This window comes from Pseudophryne corroboree, chromosome 4, assembly GCF_028390025.1.
Source record: "Pseudophryne corroboree isolate aPseCor3 chromosome 4, aPseCor3.hap2, whole genome shotgun sequence".
NCBI lineage: Eukaryota > Metazoa > Chordata > Amphibia > Anura > Myobatrachidae > Pseudophryne > Pseudophryne corroboree.
The window spans coordinates 332,771,960-332,795,034 of NC_086447.1; the positions used below are offsets into that span (position 1 = coordinate 332,771,960).

At 46.4% G+C, this 23,075-nt stretch overlaps 1 protein-coding gene across 2 annotated transcripts in view; it reads right to left on the bottom strand.

The window, feature by feature from the left end:
* Nucleotides 1-23,075, bottom strand: part of ATP13A3 (ATPase 13A3) — a 326,626-nt gene that overhangs the window by 62,347 nt on the left and 241,204 nt on the right. For both annotated transcript variants that reach the window (XM_063916425.1, XM_063916424.1), the window contains exons 18-21: nt 6,428-6,581; nt 5,359-5,479; nt 4,427-4,551; nt 4,169-4,341 (exon numbers count right to left, since the gene is read on the bottom strand). In XM_063916425.1, coding sequence (XP_063772495.1) covers nt 4,169-4,341; nt 4,427-4,551; nt 5,359-5,479; nt 6,428-6,581 — 573 coding nt within the window. The remainder of the gene's footprint in view (nt 1-4,168; nt 4,342-4,426; nt 4,552-5,358; nt 5,480-6,427; nt 6,582-23,075) is intronic.

Consider the following 23,075-nt stretch of genomic DNA (forward strand, 5'->3'; position numbering starts at 1 on the left):
TACATGAGCAACTGCGGTGATGTTGTCTGATTGAATCAGCACCGATTGGTTGCGAAGCAGGGTCTCCACTTGACTTAGGGCGTTGTTTATGGCCCTTAGTTCCAGCATATTGATGTGAAGGCAAGTCTCCTGACTTGACCACAGACACTGGAAATTTCTTCCCTGTGTGACTGCCCCCCACCCTCGGAGGCTTGCATCCGTGGTCACCAGGACCCAGTCCAGAATGCCGAATCTGTGGCCCTCGAGAAGGTGAGCACTCTGCAGCCACCACAGAAGAGACACCCTGGCCCTGGGGGACATGGTGATCTGCCGATGCATCTGTAGATGCGATCCGGACCACTTGTCCAACAGATCACATTGAAAGGTCCTCGCATGGAACCTGCCGAAGGGAATGGCCTCGTATGACGCCACCATCTTTCCGAGGACTCTCGTGCAGTGATGCACCGACACCTGTTTTGGTTTTAAGAGGTCTCTGACCAGTGTCATGAGTTCCTGCGCCTTCTCCGTCGGGAGAAAAACCTTCTTCTGGTCTGTGTCCAAAATCATGCCCAGGAAGGGCAGACGCGTCGTAGGAATCAGCTGCGACTTTGGAATATTCAGAATCCAGCCGTGCTGTTGTAACACTTCCCGAGAGTGTGCTACACTGATCAGCAACTGCTCTCTGGACCTCGCCTTTATGAGGAGATCGTCCAAGTATGGGATAATTGTGACTCCTTGCTTTCACAGGAGCACCATCATTTCTGCCATTACCTTGGTAAATATTCTCGGTGCCGTGGAGAGACCAAACGGCAACGTCTGGAATTGGTAATGACAATCCTGTACCACAAATCTGAGGTACTCCTGATGAAGTGGATAAATGGGGACATGAAAGTAAGCATCCTTTATGTCCAGAGACACCATAAAATCCCCCTCCTCCAGGCTTGCGATGACCGCTCTGAGCGATTCCATCTTGAACTTGAACCTTTTCAGGTATATGTTCAGGGATTTTAAATTCAATATGGGTCTAACCGAACCGTCCGGTTTCGGTACCACAAACATTGTCGAATAGTAACCCCTTCCCTGTTGAAGGAGGGGAACCTTTACCACCACCTGCTGGAGATACAATTTGTGAATTGCAGCTAACACTATTTCCCTCCCTATGGGGGAAGCTGGCAGGGCCGATTTGAGGTAACAGTGAGGGGGCATCACTTCGAATTCCAGCTTGTATCCCTGAGACACAATCTCTATAGCCCAGGGATCCACCTGTGAGTGAACCCACTTGTGGCTGAAATTTCGGAGACGCGCCCCCACCGGGCCTGGCTCCGCCTGTGGAGCCCCAACGTCATGCGGTGGATTTAGTGGAAGCCGGGGAGGACTTCTGTTCCTGGGAACTAGCTTTATTGTGCAGCTTCTTTCCTCTACCCCTGCCTCTGGCAAGAAAGGACGCACCTCGGACTTTCTTGCCTTTTCGTGATCGAAAGGACTGCATTTGGTAATACGGTGCTTTCTTAGGTTGTGAGGGAATATATGGCAAAAAAATTGACTTTCCAGCCGTAGCTGTGGAGACCAGGTCCGAGAGACCGTCCCCAAACAATTCCTCACCCTTGTAAGGTAAAACTTCCATGTGCCTTTTTGAGTCGGCATCGCCTGTCCATTGCCGAGTCCACAGGACCCTTCTGGCAGAAATCGACATTGCATTTATTCTAGAGCCCAGTAGGCTAATGTCTCTTTGGGCATCTCTCATATATAGGACAGCGTCTTTTATATGCCCCAGGGTCAGTATTATAGTATCATTGTCCAAGGTATCAAGTTCCTCAGATAAGGTATCTGTCCATGCTGCTACAGCACTACACATCCAGGCCGACGCAATTGCCGGCCTTAGTAGGGTACCTGAATGTGTATAAATGGACTTCAGGATACCCTCCTGCTTTCTATCCGCAGCATCTTTTAGGGTGGCCGTATCCTGTGGTTCCGGTATGAATGGTCGACCATGTTATGGTCGACAGTCATTAGGTTGACCACTATTGGTCGACATTGACATGGTCGACATGGACACATGGTCGACACATGAAAATGGTCGACACATGAAAAGGTCGACATGAGTTTTTAAACTTTTTTTGGTGTCGTTTTTTGCGTAATGTGACTGGGAACCCCAATTAGTGCACCGCTTCGCTCGCCATGCTTCGGGCATGGTGCCTTCGCTTCGCTCGGCACAGATTACCGTTCCAATCGTAGTCCACGTGGATCGTGAAGTATGGAAAAGTTCCCCAGAAGAAAAAAGTTAAAAAACTCATGTCGACCTTTTTCATGTGTCGACCATGTGTCCATGTCGACCATGTCAATGTCGACCAACAGTGGTCGACCTAATGACTGTCGACCATAACATGGTCGACCATCTGAACGGATACCGTATCCTGTGACGGCAGGGCTACCCTCTTGGATAAGCGTGTTAAAGCTTTATCTACCCTAGGGGAGGATTCCCAGCGTAACCTGTCCGTTGGCAGGAAAGGATACGCCATAAGCATCCGTTTGGAAATCTGCAGTTTCCTATCTGGAGATTCCCAAGCCTTTTCACATAACTCATTTAACTCATGTGAAGGGGGAAAGGTCACCTCTTGCCTTTTTCCCCCATACATATAAACCCTCTTGTCAGGGACTGGGGTTTCCTCTGTGATGTGTAACACATCTTTCATTGCTATAATCATGTAGCGGATGGCTTTAGCCATTTTAGGCTGTAACTTTGCATCATCGCCATCGACACTGGAGTCAGAATCCGTGTCGATATCTGTGTCAACAATTTGGGATAGTGGGCGCTTCTGAGACCATGACGGCCTCTGCGCTGTAGGATCAGGCATGGGTTGAGACCCTGACTGTCCCAAGGCTTCAGCTTTATCCAACCTTATATGCAAGGAATTAACATTATCATTTAAAACCTTCCACATATCCATCCAATCGGGTGTCGGCGCAGTCGGCGGCGACCCCACATTCATTTGTACCCGCTCTGTTTCCACATAGCCTTCCTCGTCAAACATGCCGACACAAGCGTACCGACACACCACACACACAGGGGATGCTCTATTTGAAGACAATTCCCCCACAAGGCCTTTTGGAGAGAGAGAGAGAGTATGCCAGCACACACCCCAGCGCTATATTACCCAGGAGTCACACAGTAACTTAGTGTTAACCCAGTAGCTGCTGTATATACTGTTTTTGCGCCAAATTTATGTGCCCCCCCTCTCTTTTTACCCTCGTTCTACCGTGATTCTGCAGGGGAGAGCCTGGGGAGCTTCCTCTCAGCGGAGCTGTGGAGAGAAAATGGCGCTGGTGAGTGCTGAGGAAGAAGCCCCGCCCCCTCAGCGGCGGGCTTCTGTCCCGCGTTTTGTGTAAAAAATAATGGCGGGGCTCATGCATATATACAGTGCCCAACTGTATATATGCTGCTTTTGCCAAGAGGTACCTAATTGCTGCCCCCCCCCCTGCACCCTACAGTGACCGGAGTGTATGGGTTTAGTGTGGGAGCAATGGCGCACAGCTGCAGTGCTGTGCGCTACCTCATATGAAGACTGGAGTCTTCTGCCGCCAATTTCTAAGTCTTCTTGCTTCTCACGCCGGCTTCTGTCTTCTGGCTCTGCGAGGGGGACGGCGGCGCGGCTCCGGGATCGGACCACCAAGGGTGCGTTGCTGTGTACGATCCCTCTGGAGCTAATGGTGTCCAGTAGCCTAAGAAGCAGGACCTATCTTCTAGTGAGTAGGGCTGCTTCTCTCCCCTCAGTCCCACGTAGCAGAGAGTCTGTTGCCAGTAGATCTCTCCGAAAATAAAAAATCCTAACAAAATACTTTCTTTTCTAGCAAGCTCAGGAGAGCTCACTAAGGTGCACCCAGCTTGTCCGGGCACAGATTCAAACTGAGGTCTGGAGGAGGGACATAGAGGGAGGAGCCAGTGCACACCAGTATCCTAATTCTTTCTTAAAGTGCCCTGTCTCCTGCGGAGCCCATCCATTCCCCATGGTCCTTACGGAGTCCCCAGCATCCACTAGGACATTAGAGAAAATAATAAAAAAAAATGTAAATCATCAATGAATGTGAATGATAATTAAAAGAACACATTTATTTGGTAGGAGTTCCCTTTTATTGATTGCAAGCTGAAAGGTAATACAATTATATTGTATAATGTTAGCCTTATACTCACCTCTGAGTTAATAGCATTCAAATCATTTCTTGGCATGGTGTCTGCATAGTGCCAGTTAATCTTGGCAGTCTGTCCATCTTTAGGAGGTAGTGCATCAGCTACAATAACCTTATCATGAGGTAGAATCATTCCACAGTCTCGGGCAACAGAAATTGCAGTTAACATGTTATCTCCTGTAAGACAGGCCAGCAGAAGAACGATGTATGAGAAACCAAGAAATACTGGAAACCCCTTCACCCTCCAACTGACTGTGCTTACCTGTGATCATAACCATGCGGATCTTAGCTTTGCGAAGGTCTTCAAGAACACCTGGAGTTTCTGGTTTAAGTTTGTTTTGCATAATAATAAGCCCCAGGAACCCCATGTTGTTTTCAATGACATCTCTGCAATAAGATTTGAAAGAATAAAATAAATGCAAAAATATAAAATGACTCTTGGTAGACTAAAATAAACTATTCCCTGGTTCCCAGTCATAAAAACTGTGTACGTTGCTTAAGTGGAAAACACCCTCAGGAATGCTATTTTGCACAAAGTGGCATTATGCTGTGGGTGTTTAGTACTGCATAATGAGCCTATATCTCTCTAACTGAAGTGGGGATAATAATAATATTATTACTCATAAATACTCCCTTGTAGTCAATCATTTTCAATGTAGACAAACTAAAGAGGAAATAAACTTGATATTTTAAATTCCTACTTCCCTATAGATTGTAAGCTTGCGAGCAGGGCCTTCATACATCTATGTCTGTCTGTTATTAACCAATCTTATTTTCTAATAGGGCCCATACATTTGCTACTGAACGCTGCAATGCCCTGTTCTGCCAACGGCTGGCACAGGGGATCAGAGAAATCAAACATGTTGGATTTCCCTGACTCGCGGATTCCGATAAAAAAAAATAATGGGATGGGTAGGTTTGAGAATTTCCCCTATTCCCCGGCTAACCGCCAATCGACAGATCGGATCAGCAGAACTAGGGATCGGGACTGTATATGTATGGCCGCATTACTCTGCTCCCAGTTGTAAAGTGCAACAGAATATGCTGGCGTTTTATAAATTAATGTTCAGAAATAAATGAAATATTGTGAGCGCTGTGATGGTTGTCTGCATCTCACAGCTACTTTGACCTTTGTTTCAGTGCATCCAGTACTGTAATACTGCAGAGAAATTAATACACAGAAAGACTGCATACCTACTAATATTTTGGACTTTATGCCATGCAATTTTGGACTCCAATTTCCTGTGTGCAAGTGCGATGACACGGTATCCCTGCTTTGTGTAGTCTTCTAACACAGTCGCAAAGTCAGATGGTACTGCAAAATAAAAAATCTAATTATTATACCGCCCTGTAGCTCCCAGGTTTTCGCATATGATTAAATGTTTCACCAATACAAATACCCCTAAAAAAACTTTCAAAAAGCAAAAATGGACACAAGCATGTACTGCTTTGCTAGGCTTGAGTAGAAGACATTTGAGTGTAGAACATACTATAGCTAAACTGTCTTGTCTACTTCGAGGTTGACCTAGTAAACCTGGTCACACCCAATGACAGGTTTGCACAATATGATACTTTTCTATGACATTACATAGCTATTGTTGTGTGTGCCAGGTCAGAAAATTGGTCGTCCTCAAACACCCTCATAGTTTAAACAGGAATACTTTTCGGTTTGGAGTGTTGGGTTGGGTACACATTAGACTACATGTCAACAGATATCGCGGATCGGAGAGCATATCGAGCATATTGTCTAATGTTTATTGATGTCTGTCCTCCCATCTGCCATGTTGCATGGCAGATGGGACAACCCAGATGAGGACAGCATACAGCTAAATGCGGCTATGAACGATATAGCGCGCACTAAATTGTTCCGAGTGCATGGATGACCATGAATCTTTACATTGGTCTTCCCATCGGCCACAATATGGGTCGTCCTATTGTATACCCGTCCTCTCTCTCATTTCTGGTTGAACAGTCGTTTGGCAATTTATGGTCAAAGACTAACTATTTTCCAGCAGTCCTGACTGACATCTGATCAACTATAATCAGATACTGATTAGGTTTGGTTATCAATTCATCCATCACAAAGTGATTTGTTGGCAATTTAACCTAAAATGACCAAACTGGCCATCCAAATCACTGCATATATTTACTGAGTAAAGCACAACCCATAAGACCAGATCGGTTGTAACACCAAAGTTGAATGATTTTAATCTTGTAACTAAAGTACTTGCAAAAACAGAATGGTTTAAATTTTGTTCTTCACCTGTGTCTGGTTTGCTGAGACTGGCTATGACTTCTGGGGCCCCTTTCACATATGCATCCATCCGTTTCTCTCCTAGAACTTTGGCTACAACGGTCATACGCTGCAAAGCTGAAGAGAAAGGAAACTGGCGTACAATTCCGATTTCATATGATGTCTGCAGGTGGGGGTTAAAAGGAAAAACACTGAATAAGGTTACACTGAGTGAAGACTATGCCATATATTTTAAAGGCAAAATGAGGTGAAATATAATAATATGAGAACAGCAATGTATAATTTGCATAAAAATAAAAAGCTTGTTTTCAGCTATTAGAATGTTCTTAAAGGCTCTCATTAGGCATACCTGAATAGCCTAACATTAATAGAAGAGTCGGTGAACAGCATTATCATGACATACAGTTTAGCTGCTGGTGAACTGTTCTATTGTCTGAGTGTCACGTTTAGGGCCCCACTTAATAATGAGTGATATGCTTGTTATTACTCCTTACTGATCTTAAATGGCGCTCCAAACAGTCAGCTCCTGTCATTTATGAAACACAGCCAGTAACATGACAGTTAGGAGCTGATTGGTTGGAGCACCATTAGTCATGAGTGACAACAAGCAAATCACTTGCTATTAAATGGGGCCCTTAGTTTGGTGTTGCCACAATACAAAACTGAGAAAACATCTTATAACCAAGGTGGATATGTCAAAGCACACATTCAGCACTTCTCACAAACCTGCGATTTTCATCTCAAAAATATTTCCAGGAACAGACTCTTTCTCACCCAGGATGCTACTAAGACCATTATCCACTCACTGGTCATCTCCAGACTGGAATACTGGAATCTCCTCCTGACTGGCATTCCTGACAAATGCCTCTCTGCACTCCAATCTATCCTCAATGCTGCAGCCCGGCTCATCTCCGTCACCAAACGCAATACATCCAGCTCCCCTCTCCTACAAGCCCTTCAACTAGCTTCCCTTCTCTTTCAGAATCCAGTTCAAGATTCTCAAACTCACCTACAAAGTCCTCACACACTTCTCTCCCATTTAGATCTCTGACCCTATCTCCCTTTACACTCCCACACGTCCTATTCACCCCACTAATACACGCTGCCTCCCATACCTACCGTTTACTTCCTCCCTCTCCTGCCCCCATGATTTTTCACATGCTGCTCCCTTTCTCTGGAATTGTCTAACTCTCCACCTCTCTACAAAACTTCAAACTGGCTCTCAAGACCCACTTCTTCACCAAACCCAGCCTAATCTCATTCTAACCCTCTGTACTGCACTCACTGTCTACCCCATCTGTGTCACCGCTCTCTGTCTGGCCCTCCCCTTTGGAATGTAAGCTCTCATGAGCAGGCCCATCTTCCTTCATGTGCTTACCATTCTCTTACTTAAACAATCTTCGACAGCACCAAATCCCGCAGTTTTCTGCCACCCTGATACTTATTTCAGTGTCATATACTGATGCAGCTATGTTTATGTACCCTGTACCTGTCCAACAGTGTAAAGGCCCATCCATAGACACTATGCAATATCGTTCACAATCTGAACTATATTGTTCAGTCCTAAATGATATTGCATAATGTGTGTGCATGATCTGACGTACGATGCGCGCTCGCGTGGGTTGGACTGCATGCAGTCTTGATGAGGTGATATAATGTGGTTTTGAACTTCAGTGATGACTTTGTTTCTAGACATTGTTTGCAGTTTGTACACACGATCCAATCTGATATGATATCTTATACAATATATTACGATATTGTATAGTATGGAATCCCATAATGTGTACATAGCATAAGTCAGAAGTTCCCAAACTGTGTGCCGTGGCTCCCTGGGGTGCCTCGGGACACTTGCAGGGGTGCCCTGGGTTGGTGGTCCAGGACCAATTCAAATTATTCATGGTCAATATAATAGGCAAAACCAGTGCTGGTGGCTGCCAGTGATAAAATATGTGGTCAAACAGAAGCAAATCTTGTCCCTCACCACACAGCTGACCCTAAGGATGACATATAAACACGATCTACTTAATGTAATATATTTTTCTAAATTTCTCAATAAGAAATTTTTGGCCTAGGGGTGTCGTGAAAAAAATTCTGATATTCTAGGGTGCAGTGATTCAAAAAAGTTTGGAAACCACTGGCATAAGTCACTGTTTTCCTCCTGCTTTGCTCATTTATGTACTCTATAATTGGGCACTGCGGATCCCTTGTGGCCCCATATAAAAAACAACAATAACAACTACAACAAATAATAATAATAATCATAAAATCATATCTTGTCCAGCCTTGCAAAGGGGGGGCAGCTGCTGCCATCCTAAAAGGGATAAACACAAGTAAGCTGCACAGGCTGCAATGACATACAACTAAGCGTGGGATACTGTACACACTAAGAAAGGTATGAAACCTGTAACACTAGCCATGAGCAGGACACTAAGCAATTTTGTGCTTTCTGCTTTGCCGCATCAATAAAAAAGAATAACAAAACAGATTTTCATTGTTCTAGCGATTCCTGGAGAATTCAAAAAATTATGTGGTCCATGGTTAGGAGCCTCAGTTCTGCTATTTCCTGGGAGAGGAACCACATCTAAAGAATAAGGGACTTCTTTAATGCATGCAATTTTTTTTTTAAACATCTCTATAGAAATCTGTGCTGTTCAGTAAAAACTAGAAAGCTCCCCGAACTTTCAGCTCAATGATTTGTGATGAGTCCTAAAATAAACCCTTTTATTAGAACAATCCACTAGCCTGTAAATGCTGTGGTTGCAGAATGATACCACGTGCTTACTGAAGGAACATTTTACTGCTCAGATCGGTCCTCTTCCAAAGCTGAATGTTTGTGCTATTAGCTCAGCAGCCTTCCCACTCAGCCCGATGCTTTCTTCTCCCTAACAGTCCATGTTTTTTCTTTTAGGTCTTAGACAACCAGAAAAATGTTAAAGGGTAGAAGGTCTAACCAAGAGAAAGTCGTGGATAAACAGCAATATAACGAATCAGCCTGTAGGGAGGTTTGTGTGTAGACTATAGCCAATAGTGGTCTAGCTACATTCTGGCCAACTTCACAAACGCTGCAGCTGGAGTGCATCAAGCACATTGACAAATCAAAGTTAGATCATTTCTTAGACATAATAGGAGAAATTAAATAAAAAAAAAATGAGAATCTGATCAAGAGGCAATTGGCCACATCAGAAAAAAATTAAGTCATGACAATTACTTTACCATAAAGGATACCACTTCCTACATTTATTATGCAAGCAAGATTTTGAAAAACCACTTAAAAGAAAATAACTTTTGTCACTGGCACACTGGGTCTTACTGGTAGTTTATTACTCAAAAATACATGTATGGCCCCATAAATCATCCTGACCTTACAGTAATGTGTGTAAAGACAGTATGGAAATTACTAATTTGTATCTTTAAACATAGTGGCTCTGAAATGTTTATTTAGATTTTTTTTTTTTTTACTACTTACCCATCACCATACATCATAGCTTTAAAGGTGTGACATACGCTGTTTAAGTATACAGCACTTACTTTTAGCATGTTGTAATAAACCTTAATATATACACGATCATATTGAAAAAGATTATGAAAAAATACTGCCACCTGGTGGTTTAGGCAGTCACGGCGGAAATGAAAGATAGATAATTCTATTACAAATACACATCAGCTGCATTTCTGTATGTACACTATTATTGAGTGCAACATTCATATATACATACGTACATATATACATACATATACATTGATATACACAAATAATAATAATAATAATAATATTATATTGTTTGGAGGGCACTTTACACTATCGTGCAACTAGACAACTTTCCTATTTGGGTTTATAGCTATGAATGGCCTATAAACAATTTCCAGTACATCAATTATGACACTTCATTCGAATTCTATTTTATTTTAAATTTCCTACCCATGAGTAAGTCCATTTATGGACAAAACATGTAGGGTTTCTGGTGCAGTGTTCATATACTAGGCGGGAGGATCCTGCCAATTGAGCTCACACCGTAAGGGTGGTGGCAGGAATATACCATCACCTCAACTGTATAGTGATTGTGGATACCCTGACACCTTCTTTATGCTGTAAGCTAATTTTTTTAAATATGTAATTTTTAAAAATACATAAATAAATAATTGCCATTTACAGTTGTGCTCATAAGTTTACATACCCTAGCAGAATTTGTGATTTTCTGGCCATTTGTCAGAGAATATGAATGATAACTCACACACTTTTCTTTCACTCATGGTTAGTGGTTGGGTGAAACCATTTATTGTCAAACAACTGTGTTTACTCTTTTTGAATCATACTGACAACAGAAACTACCCAAATGACCCTGATCAAAAGTTTACATACCCTGGAGATTTTGGCCCGATAACATGCACACAAATTGACACAAACGGGTTTGAATGGCTACTAAAGGTAACCATCCTCACCTGTGATCTGTTTGCTTGTAATCAGTGTGTGTGTATAAAAGGTCAGTGAGTTTCTGGACTCCTGAAAGACCCTTGCATCTTTCATCCAGTGCTGCACTGAAATGTCTGGATTCTGAGTCATGGGGAAAGCAAAAGAATTGTCAAAGGATCTGCGGGAAAAGGTAACTGAACTGTATAAAACAGGAAAGGGATATAAAAAGATATCCAAGCAAATAAGAATGCCAATCAGCAGTGTTCAAACTCTAATTATGAAGTGGAAAATGAGGGATTCTGTGAAAACCAAATCACGGTCAGGTAGACCAACAAAAAAATAAGAATTTACTTACCGATAATTCTATTTCTCGTAGTCCGTAGTGGATGCTGGGGACTCCGTAAGGACCATGGGGAATAGCGGCTCCGCAGGAGACAGGGCACAAAAGTAAAGCTTTAGAACTACCTGGTGTGCACTGGCTCCTCCCCCCATGACCCTCCTCCAAGCCTCAGTTAGGATACTGTGCCCGGACGAGCGTACACAATAAGGAAGGATTTTGAATCCCGGGTAAGACTCATACCAGCCACACCAATCACACCATATAACTTGTGATCTAAACCCAGTTAACAGCATGATAACAGAGGAGCCTCTAGAAAAGATGGCTCACTACAGCAATAACCCGATTTTTTGGTAACAATAACTATGTACCAGTATTGCAGAGAATCCGCACTTGGGATGGGCGCCCAGCATCCACTACGGACTACGAGAAATAGAATTATCGGTAAGTAAATTCTTATTTTCTCTAACGTCCTAAGTGGATGCTGGGGACTCCGTAAGGACCATGGGGATTATACCAAAGCTCCCAAACGGGCGGGAGAGTGCGGATGACTCTGCAGCACCAAATGAGAGAACTCCAGGTCCTCCTCAGCCAGGGTATCAAATTTGTAGAATTTTACAAACGTATTTGCTCCTGACCAAGTAGCTGCTCGGCAAAGTTGCAAAGCCGAGACCCCTCGGGCAGCCGCCCAAGATGAGCCCACCTTCCTTGTGGAATGGGCTTTTACAGATTTTGGCTGTGGCAGGCCTGTCACAGAATGTGCAAGCTGAATTGTACTACAAATCCAACGAGCAATAGTCTGCTTAGAAGCAGGAGCACCCAGCTTGTTGGGTGCATACAGAATAAACAACGAGTCAGATTTTCTGACTCCAGCCGTCCTGGAAACCTATATTTCCAGGGCTCTGACAACGTCTAGCAACTTGGAGTCCTCCAAGTCCCTAGTAGCCGCAGGCACCACAATAGGTTGATTCAGGTGAAACGCTGAAAACCACCTTAGGGAGAAACTGAGGACAAGTCCTCAATTCCGCCCTGTCCGAATGGAAAATCAGATGAGGGCTTTTACAGGATAAAGCCGCCAATTCTGACACGCACCTGGCCCAGGCCAGGGCCAACAGCATGACCACTTTCCATGTGAGATATTTTAACTCCACATATTTAAGTGGTTCAAACCAATGTGACTTTTGGAACCCAAAAACTACATTTAGATCCCAAGGTGCCACTGGAGGCACAAAAGGAGGCTGTATATACAGTACCCCTTTCACAAACGTCTGAACTTCAGGGACTGAAGCTAGTTCTTTTTGGAAGAAAATTGACAGGGCCGAAATTTGAACCTTAATGGACCCCCATTTCAGGCCCATAGACACTCCTGTTTGCAGGAAATGTAGGAATCGACCTAGTTGAAAATTCCTCCGTCGGGGCCTTACTGGCCTCGCACCACGCAACATATTTTCGCCAAATGCGGTGATAATGTTTTGCGGTTATATCTTTCCTGGCTTTGATCAGGATAGGGATGACTTCATCCGGAATGCCTTTTTCCTTCAGGATCCGGCGTTTAACCGCCCTGCCGTTAAACGCAGCCGCGGTAAGTCTTGGAACAGACAGGGTCCTTGCTGGAGCAGGTCCCTTCTTAGAGGTAGAGGCCACGGATCCTCCGTGAGCATCTCTTGAAGTTCCGGTTACCAAGTCCTTCTTGGCCAATCCGGAGCCACGAATATAGTGCTTACTCCTCTCCATCTTATAATTCTCAGTACCTTGGTTATGAGAGGCAGAGGAGGGAACACATACACTGACTGGTACACCCACTGTGTTACCAGAGCATCTACAGCTATTGCCTGAGGGTCCCTTGACCTGGCGCAATACTTGTCGAGTTTTATAAACATGTGGAAGACTTCTGGGTGAAGTCCCCACTCTCCCGGGTGGAGGTCGTGTCTGCTGAGGAAGTCTGCTTTCCAGTTGTCCACTCCCGGAATGAATACTGCTGACAGTGCTATCACATGATTTTCCGCCCAGCGAAGAATCCTTGCAGCTTCTGCCATTGCCCTTCTGCTTCTTGTGTCACCCTGTCTGTTTACGTGGGTGACTGCCGTGATGTTGTCCGAATGGATCAACTCCGGGTGACCTTGAAGCAGAGGTCTTGCTGAGCTTAGAGCATTGTAAATGGCCCTTAGCTTCAGGATATTTATGTGAAGTGATGTCTCCAGGCTTGACCATAAGCTCTGGAAATTCCTTCCCTGTGTGACTGCTCCCCAGCCTCGCAGGCTGGCATCCGTGGTCACCAGGACCCAGTCCTGAATGTGCGGCCCTCTAGAAGATGAGCACTCTGCAACCACCACAGGAGAGACACCCTTGTGCTTGGTGACAGGGTTATCCGCTGATGCATCTGAAGATGCGACCCAGACCATTTGTCCAGCAGGTCCCACTGGAAAGTTCTTGCGTGGAATCTGCCGCATGGGATTGCTTCATAGGAAGCCACCATTTTTCCCAGAACCATCTCATTGATGTACTGAGACTTGGCTCGGTTATAGGAGGTTCCCGACTAGCTCGGATAACTCCCTGACTTTCTCCTCCGGGAGAAACACCTTTTTCTGAACTGTGTCCAGGATCATCCCTAAGAACAGAAGACGAGTCGTCGGAATCAGCTGCGATTTTGGAATATTGAGAATCCAATCGTGCTGCCGCAACACTACCTGAGATAGTGCTACACCGACCTCCAACTGTTCCCTGGATCTTACCCTTATCAGGGAATCGTCCAAGTAAGGGATAACTAAAATTCCCTTCCTTCGAAGGAGTATCATCATTTCGGCCATTACCTTGGTAAAGACCCGGGGTGCCGTGGACCATCCATACGGCAGCGTCTGAAACTGATAGTGACAGTTCTGTACCATAAACCTGAGGTACCATTGGTGAGAAGGGTAAATTGGGACATGAAGGTAAGCATCCTTGATGTCCCGAGACATCATGTAGTCCTCTTCTTCCAGGTTCGCAATCACTGCTCTGAGTGACTCAATCTTGAATTTGAACCTCTGTATGTAAGTGTTCAAAGATTTTAGATTTAGAATCGGTCTCACCGAGCCGTCCGGCTTCGGTACCACAACAGTGTGGAATAATACCCCGTTCCCTGTTGCAGGAGGGGTACCTTGATTATCACCTGCTGGGAATACAGCTTGTGAATGGCTTCCAAAACTGTCTCCCTGTCAGAAGGAGACATCGGTAAAGCCGACTTTAGGAAACGGCGAGGGGGAGACGTCTCGACTTCCAATTTGTACCCCTGAGATATCACCTGAAGGATCCAGGGGTCTACTTGCGAGTGAGCCCACTGCGCGCTGAAATTCATTGAGACGGGCCCCCACCGTGCCTGATTCTGCTTGTAAAGCCCCAGCGTCATACTGAGGGCTTGGCAGAGGCGGGAGAGGGTTTCTGTTCCTGGGAACTGGCTGATTTCTGCAGCCTTTTTCCTCTCCCTCTGTCACGGGGCAGAAATGAGGAACCTTTTGCCCGCTTGCCCACGAAAAGACTGCGCCTGATAATACGGCGTCTTCTCATGTTGAGAGGCGACCTGGGGTACAAACGTGGATTTCCCAGCTGTTGCCGTGGCCACCAGGTCTGAAAGACCGACCCCAAATAACTCCTCCCCTTAATAAGGCAATACTTCCAAATGCCGTTTGGAATCCGCATCACCTGACCACTGTCGTGTCCATAACCCTCTACTGGTAGAAATGGACAACGCACTTAGACTTGATGCCAGTCGGCAAATATTCCGCTGTGCATCACGCATATATAGAAATGCATCTTTTAAATGCTCTATAGGCAATAATATACTGTCCCTATCTAGGGTATCAATATTTTCAGTCAGGGAATCCGACCACGCCAACCCAGCACTGCACATCCAGGCTGAGGCGATTGCTGGTCGCAGTATAACACCAGTATGTGTGTAAATACCTTTTAGGATGCCCTCCTGCTTTCTATCAGCAGGATCCTTAAGGGCGGCCATCTCAGGAGAGGGTAGAGCCCTTGTTCTTACAAGCGTGTGAGCGCTTTATCCACCCTAGGGGGTGTTTCCCAACGCACCCTAACCTCTGGCGGGAAAGGATATAATGCCAATAACATTTTTGAAATTATCAGTTGTTATCGGGGGAAAACCACGCATCATCACACACCTCATTTAATTTCTCAGATTCAGGAAAACTACAGGTAGTTTTTCCTCACCGAACATAATACCCCTTTTTGGTGGTACTCGTATTATCAGAAATGTGTAAAACATTTTTCATTGCCTCAATCATGTAACGTGTGGCCCTACTGGAAGTCACATTTGTCTCTTCACCGTCGACACTGGAGTCAGTATCCGTGTCGGCGTCTATATCTGCCATCTGAGGTAACGGGCGCTTTAGAGCCCCTGACGGCCTATGAGACGTCTGGACAGGCACAAGCTGAGTAGCCGGCTGTCTCATGTCAACCACTGTCTTTTATACAGAGCTGACACTGTCACGTAATTCCTTCCAACAGTTCATCCACTCAGGTGTCGACCCCCTAGGGGGTGACATCACTATTACAGGCAATCTGCTCCGTCTCCACATCATTTTTCTCCTCATACATGTCGACACAAACGTACCGACATACAGCACACACACAGGGAATGCTCTGATAGAGGACAGGACCCCACTAGCCCTTTGGGGAGACAGAGGGAGAGTTTGCCAGCACACACCAGAGCGCTATATATATACAGGGATAACCTTATATAAGTGTTTTTCCCCTTATAGCTGCTGTATCTTTAAAACTGCGCGTAATTAGTGCCCCCCCTCTCTTTTTTAACCCTTTCTGTAGTGTAGTGACTGCAGGGGAGAGCCAGGGAGCTTCCCTCCAATGGAGCTGTGAGGGAAAATGGCGCCAGTGTGCTGAGGAGATAGGCACCGCCCCCTTATCGACGGCCTTATCTCCCGTTTTTCTATGTATTCTGGCAGGGGTTAAATTCATCCATATAGCCCAGGAGCTATATGTGATGCATTTTTTGCCATCCAAGGTGTTTTTATTGCGTCTCAGGGCGCCCCCCCCCAGCGCCCTGCACCCTCAGTGACCGGAGTGTGAAGTGTGCTGAGAGCAATGGCGCACAGCTGCAGTGCTTTGCGCTACCTTGTTGAAGACAGGACGTCTTCTGCCGCCGATTTTCCGGACCTCTTCTGGCTCTGTAAGGGGGCCGGCGGCGCGGCTCTGGGACCCATCCATGGCTGGGCCTGTGATCGTCCCTCTGGAGCTAATGTCCAGTAGCCTAAGAAGCCCAATCCACTCTGCACGCAGGTGAGTTCGCTTCTTCTCCCCTTAGTCCCTCGATGCAGTGAGCCTGTTGCCAGCAGGTCTCACTGAAAATAAAAAACCTAAAACTAAACTTTTCACTAAGCAGTTCAGGAGAGCCACCTAGTGTGCACCCTTCTCGTTCGGGCACAAAAATCTAACTGAGGCTTGGAGGAGGGTCATGGGGGGAGGAGCCAGTGCACACCAGGTAGTTCTAAAGCTTTACTTTTGTGCCCAGTCTCCTGTCTCCTGCGGAGCCGCTATTCCCCATGGTCCTTACGGAGTCCCCAGCATCCACTTAGGACGTTAGAGAAATAAGAATTTACTCACCGGTAATTCTATTTCTCGTAGTCCGTAGTGAATGCTGGGAACTCCGTAAGGACCATGCGGAATAGCGGGCTCCGAAGGAGGCTGGGCACTCTAGAAAGATTTATGACTACCTGGTGTGCACTGGCTCCTCCCACTATGACCCTCCTCCAAGCCTCAGTTAGGACACCGTGCCCGGACGAGCAGACATAATAAGGAAGGATTTAGAATCCCGGGTAAGACTCTTACCAGCCACACCAATCACACCGTACAACTCGTGATACTATATCCAGTTTGACAGTATGAAAACAACTGAGCCTCTCAACAGATGGCTCAACAATAACCCTTTAGTTAACAATAACTATTTACAAGTATTGCAGACAATCCGCACTTGGGATGGGCGCCCAGCATCCACTACGGACTTCGAGAAATAGAATTACCGGTGAGTAAATTCTTATTTCTCTAACGTCCTAAGTGGATGCTGGGGACTCCGTAAGGACCATGGGGATTATACCAAAGCTCCCAAACGGGCGGGAGAGTGCGGATGACTCTGTAGCACCGAATGAGAGAACTCCAGGTCCTCCTCAGCCAGGGTATCAAATTTGTAGAATTTTGCAAACGTATTTGCCCCTGACCAAGTAGCTGCTCGGCAAAGTTGTAAAGCCGAGACCCCTCGGGCAGCCGCCCAAGATGAGCCCACCTTCCTTGTGGAATGGGCCATTACAGATTTTGGCTGTGGTTTGTCTGCCACAGCTTGTTGGGTGCATACAGGATAAATAGCGAGTCAGATTTTCTGACTCCAGCCGTCCTGGAAACATATATTTTCAGGGCCCTGACAACGTCTAGCAACTTGGAGTATTCCAATTCACTAGTAGCCGCCGGCACCACAATAGGCTGGTTCAGGTGAAACGCTGACACCACCTTAGGGAGAAATTGGGGACGAGTCCTCAACTCTGCCCTATCCATATGGAAAATCAGATCAGGGCTTTTACATGACAAAGCCGCCAATTCTGACACTCGCCTGGCTGAAGCCAAGGCTAATAACATGACCACTTTCCACGTGAGATATTTCAGATCCACGGTTTTTAGTGGCTCAAACCAATGTGATTTTAAGAAACTCAACATCAAGTTGAGATCCCAAGGTGCCACTGGAGGCACAAACGGGGGCTGAATATGCAGCACTCCTTTTACAAAAGTCTGAACTTCAGGTACTGAAGCTAGTTCTTTTTGAAAGAAAATCGACAGAGCCGAGATCTGTACTTTAATGGAGCCTAGTTTTAGGCCCATATTCACTCCTGCTTGCAGGAAATGCAGAAATCGACCTAGTTGAAATTCCTCTGTTGGGGCCTTATTGGCCTCGCACCATGCAACATATTTTCGCCATATGCGGTGATAATGCGTTGCCGTAACATCTTTCCTGGCCTTAATAAGCGTAGGAATGACTTCTTCCGGAATACCCTTTTCCTTTAGGATCCGGTGTTCAAACGCCATGCCGTCAAACGCAGCCGCGGTAAGTCTTGGAACAGACAGGGCCCCTGCTGTATCAGGTCCTGTCTGAGCGGTAGAGGCCACGGGTCCTCTGAGAGCATCTCTTGAAGTTCCGGGTACCACGCTCGTCTTGGCCAATCCGGAACCACGAGAATTGTGTTTACTCCTCGCTTTCTTATTATTCTCAATACCTTTGGAATGAGAGGCAGAGGAGGGAACACATAAACCGACTGGTACACCCACGGTGTCACTAGAGCGTCCACAGCTATCGCCTGAGGGTCCCTTGACCTGGCGCAATATTTTTTTAACTTTTTGTTGAGACGGGACGCCATCATGTCCACCTGTGGTTTTTCCCAACGGTTTACCAGCATCTGGAAGACTTCTGGGTGAAGTCCCCACTCCCCCGGGTGGAGGTCGTGTCTGCTGAGGAAGTCTGCTTCCCAGTTGTCCACTCCCGGAATGAACACTGCTGACAGTGCTAGTACATGATTCTCCGCCCATCTGAGAATTTTTGTGGCTTCTGCCATCGCCATCCTGCTTCTTGTGCCGCCCTGTCGATTTACATGGGCGACTGCCGTGATGTTGTCTGACTGGATCAGCACCGGCTGGTGTAGGAGCAGGGATTTTGCTTGACTTAGGGCATTGTAGATGGCCCTTAGTTCCAGAATATTTATGTGAAGGGAAGTCTCCTGACTCGACCATAGCCCTTGGAAGTTTCTTCCCTGTGTGACTGCCCCCCAGCCTCGAAGGCTGGCATCCGTGGTCACCAGGACCCAGTCCTGTATGCCGAACCTGCGGCCCTCTAGAAGATGGGCACTCTGCAGCCACCACAGTAGAGACACCCTGGTTCTCGGAGACAGGGTTATTAAGCGACGCATCTGAAGATGCGATCCGGACCACTGGTCCAACAGGTCCCACTGAAAGATTCTGGCATGGAACCTGCCGAAGGGAATTGCTTCGTAAGAAGCCACCATCTTTCCCAGGACCCGCGTGCAGCGATGCACTGATACCTGTTTTGGTTTCAGGAGGTCTCTGACTAGAGATGACAACTCCCTGGCTTTCTCCTCCGGGAGAAACACTTTTCTCTGGACTGTATCCAGAATCATACCCAGGAACAGTAGCCGTGTCGTCGGAACCAGCTGTGACTTTGGGATATTCAGAATCCAGCCGTGCTGGTGCAGCACTTCCTGGGATAGTGCTACTCCCACTAACAACTGTTCCTTTTTACCTCGCTTTTATTAGGAGATCGTCCAAGTACGGGATAATTAAAACTCCCTTTCTTCGAAGGAGTATCATCATTTCCGCCATAACCTTGGTAAATACCCTCGGTGCCGTGGACAGTCCAAACGGCAGCGTCTGGAATTGGTAATGGCAATCCTGTACCACAAATCTGAGGTACTCCTGGTGAGGATGGTAAATGGGGACATGCAAGTAAGCATCCTTGATGTCCAGGGATACCATGTAATCCCCCTCGTCCAGGCTTTCAATAACCGCCCTGAGCGATTCCATCTTGAACTTGAATTTCTTTATGTACGTGTTCAAGGATTTCAAATTTAGAATGGGTCTCACCGAACCGTCCGGTTTCGGTACCACAAATAGTGTGGAATAATAACCCCGGCCTTGTTGAAGTAGGGGTACCTTGATTATCACCTGCTGGGAATACAGCTTGTGAATTGCCGTTAGCACCGCTTCCCTGTCTGAGGGAGCAATCGGCAAGGCAGATTTTAGGAACCGGTGGGGTGGGGACGCCTCGAATTCCAGCTTGTACCCCTGAGATACTATTTGCAGGATCCAGGCATCCACCTGTGAGCGAACCCACTGATCGCTGAAATTTTTGAGGCGACCCCCCACCGTACCTGGCTAAGCCTGTGGAGCCCCACCGTCATGCGGCGGACTTGGAAGAAGAAGCGGGGGAGGACTTTTGCTCCTGGGAACCTGCTGTTTGTTGCAGCCTTTTTCCCCTACCTCTGCCTCTGGACAGAAAAGACCCGCTTTTTCCACGCCTCTTTTTCTGGGTCCGAAAGGACTGAACCTGATAAAACGGCGCCTTCTTAGGCTGTGAGGGGACATGGGGTAAAAATGCTGATTTCCCAGACGTTGCTGTGGAAACTAGGTCCGAGAGATCATCCCCAAATAATTCCTCACCCTTATATGGTAACACTTCCATGTGCTTTTTTGAATCTGCATCTCCTGTCCACTGGCGAGTCCATAAGCCTCTCCTAGCAGAAATGGACAATGCACTTACTTTAGATGCCAGTCGGCAGATTTCCCTCTGTGCATCTCTCATATATAAGACTGAGTCTTTTATATGGTCTATGGTTAACAGGATCGTGTCTCTGTCTAATGTGTCAATATTTTCTGACAGTTTATCTGACCATGCAGCGGCAGCACTGCACATCCAAGCTGACGCAATAGCTGGCCTAAGTATAATGCCTGTGTGTGTATATACAGACTTCAGGATCGCCTCCTGCTTTCTATCAGCAGGTTCCTTGAGGGCGGCCGTATCCGGAGACGGTAGTGCCACCTTTTTAGACAAACGTGTGAGCGCTTTATCCACTCTAGGGGGTGTTTCCCAACGTGACCTATCCTCTGGCGGGAAAGGGAACGCCATTAGTACCTTCTTAGGAATTACCAATTTTTTATCAGGGAAAGCCCACGCTTCTTCACACACTTCATTTAATTTATCTGATGGGGGAAAAACTACGGGTAGTTTTTTCTCTCCAAACATAATACCCTTTTTAGTGGTACCAGTAGTTATATCAGAAATGTTTAACACCTCTTTCATTGCCTCAATCATACAGTGAATGGCCTTAGTGGGCATCAGGTTTGACTCATCGTCGTCGACACTGGTGTTAGTATCAGTGTCGACATCTGGGTCTGCTTGTGGTAGCGGGCGTTTTAGAGCCCCTGACGACCCATGCGACGCCTGGGCAGGCACTAGCTGTGAAGTCGGCTGTCCCACATTAGGCATGTCGTCGATTTTCTTATATAAGGAGTCTATACGTGCACTCATTACTTTCCATAAGCCCATCCACTCAGGTGTCTGCCCCGCAGGGGGTGACATCCCTTCTAAAGGCATCTGCTCCGCCTCCACATCATTATCCTCATCAAACATGTCGACACAGCCGTACCGACACCGCACACACACAAGGAATGCTCCGAATGAGGACAGGACCCACAAAAGCCCTTTGGGGGGACAGAGTGAGAGTATGCCAGCACACACCAGAGCGCTATATAATGCAGGGACTAACTGAGTTATGTCCCCTATAGCTGCTTTTTATATTATATATGTATTGCGCCCAAATTTAGTGCCCCCCCTCTCTGTTTTTACCCTGTTCTGTAGTGTAGACTGCAGGGGAGAGCCAGGGAGCTTCCTTCCAGCGGATCTGTGAAGGAGAAATGGCGCCAGTGTGTCTGAGGGAGATAGCTCCGCCCCTTTTCCGCGGCCTATTCTCCCGCTTTTTTCTGGATTCTGGCAGGGGTATTTACCACATATATAGCCTCTGGGGCTATATATTGTGGTATTTTTGCCAGCCAAGGTGTTTTTATTGCAGCTCAGGGCGCCCCCCCCCAAGCGCCCTGCACCCTCAGTGACCGGAGTGTGAAGTGTGCATGAGGAGCAATGGCGCACAGCTGCAGTGCTGTGCGCTACCTTGGTGAAGACTGATGTCTTCTGCCGCCGTTTTTCCGGACCTCTTCTTGCTTCTGGCTCTGTAAGGGGGACGGCGGCGCGGCTCCGGGACCTTACACCAAGGACTGGGCCTGCGGTCGATCCCTCTGGAGCTAATGGTGTCCAGTTGCCTAAGAAGCCCAATCCGGCTGCAAGCAGGCGAGTTCGCTTCTTCTCCCCTTAGTCCCTCGCTGCAGTGAGCCTGTTGCCAGCAGGTCTCACTGAAAATAAAAAACCTAAAATTATACTTTCTTTTTAAGGGCTCAGGAGAGCCCCTAGTGTGCATCCAACCTCGGCCGGGCACGAAATCTAACTGAGGCTTGGAGGAGGGTCATAGTGGGAGGAGCCAGTGCACACCAGGTAGTCATAAATCTTTCTAGAGTGCCCAGCCTCCTTCGGAGCCCGCTATTCCCCATGGTCCTTACGGAGTTCCCAGCATCCACTAGGACGTTAGAGAAATTTCAGCCACAACTGCCAGGAAAATTGTTCGGGATGCAAAGAAAAATCCACAAATAACTTCAGCTGAAATACAGGACTCTCTGAAAAAAAGTGGTGTGGTTGTTTCAAGATGCACAATAAGGAGGCATTTGAAGAAAAATGGGCTGCATGGTCGAGTCGCCAGAAGAAAGCCATTACTACGCAAATGCGTAGCTGAATCATTGTGTGGAGAAAGATCTCAAAGGGAGAAAATCTCTAAGGGATTCGTCTGGCACTTATACTGGACTACTTTTGTGATCAATTTGCTTGAACTATGAAGTAACCTCATATCTCATTGTTCTCTTACCAGGTATGTCTAGTGGAACAACACTGCCCAGCAAGCTGTACCGAGTCTGCTAATTATCATATAGGAATATCCTGAATGCTTAGCCATAGGTATGTCTAGTGGAACAACACTGCCCAGCAAGCTGTACCGAGTCTGCTAATTATCATATAGGAATATCCTGAATGCTTAGCCATAGGTATGTCTAGTGGAACAACACTGCCCAGCAAGCTGTACCGAGTCTGCTAATTATCATATAGGAATATCCTGAATGCTTAGCCATAGGTATGTCTAGTCACTAGTGTATTAAATATTAGCAGATTTATTCAAGTTTTATTTGTAGTTATTTGGGGAATGTGTAATGGTTTCATCCCTACACATTATTTGTTTGTTTAAGTT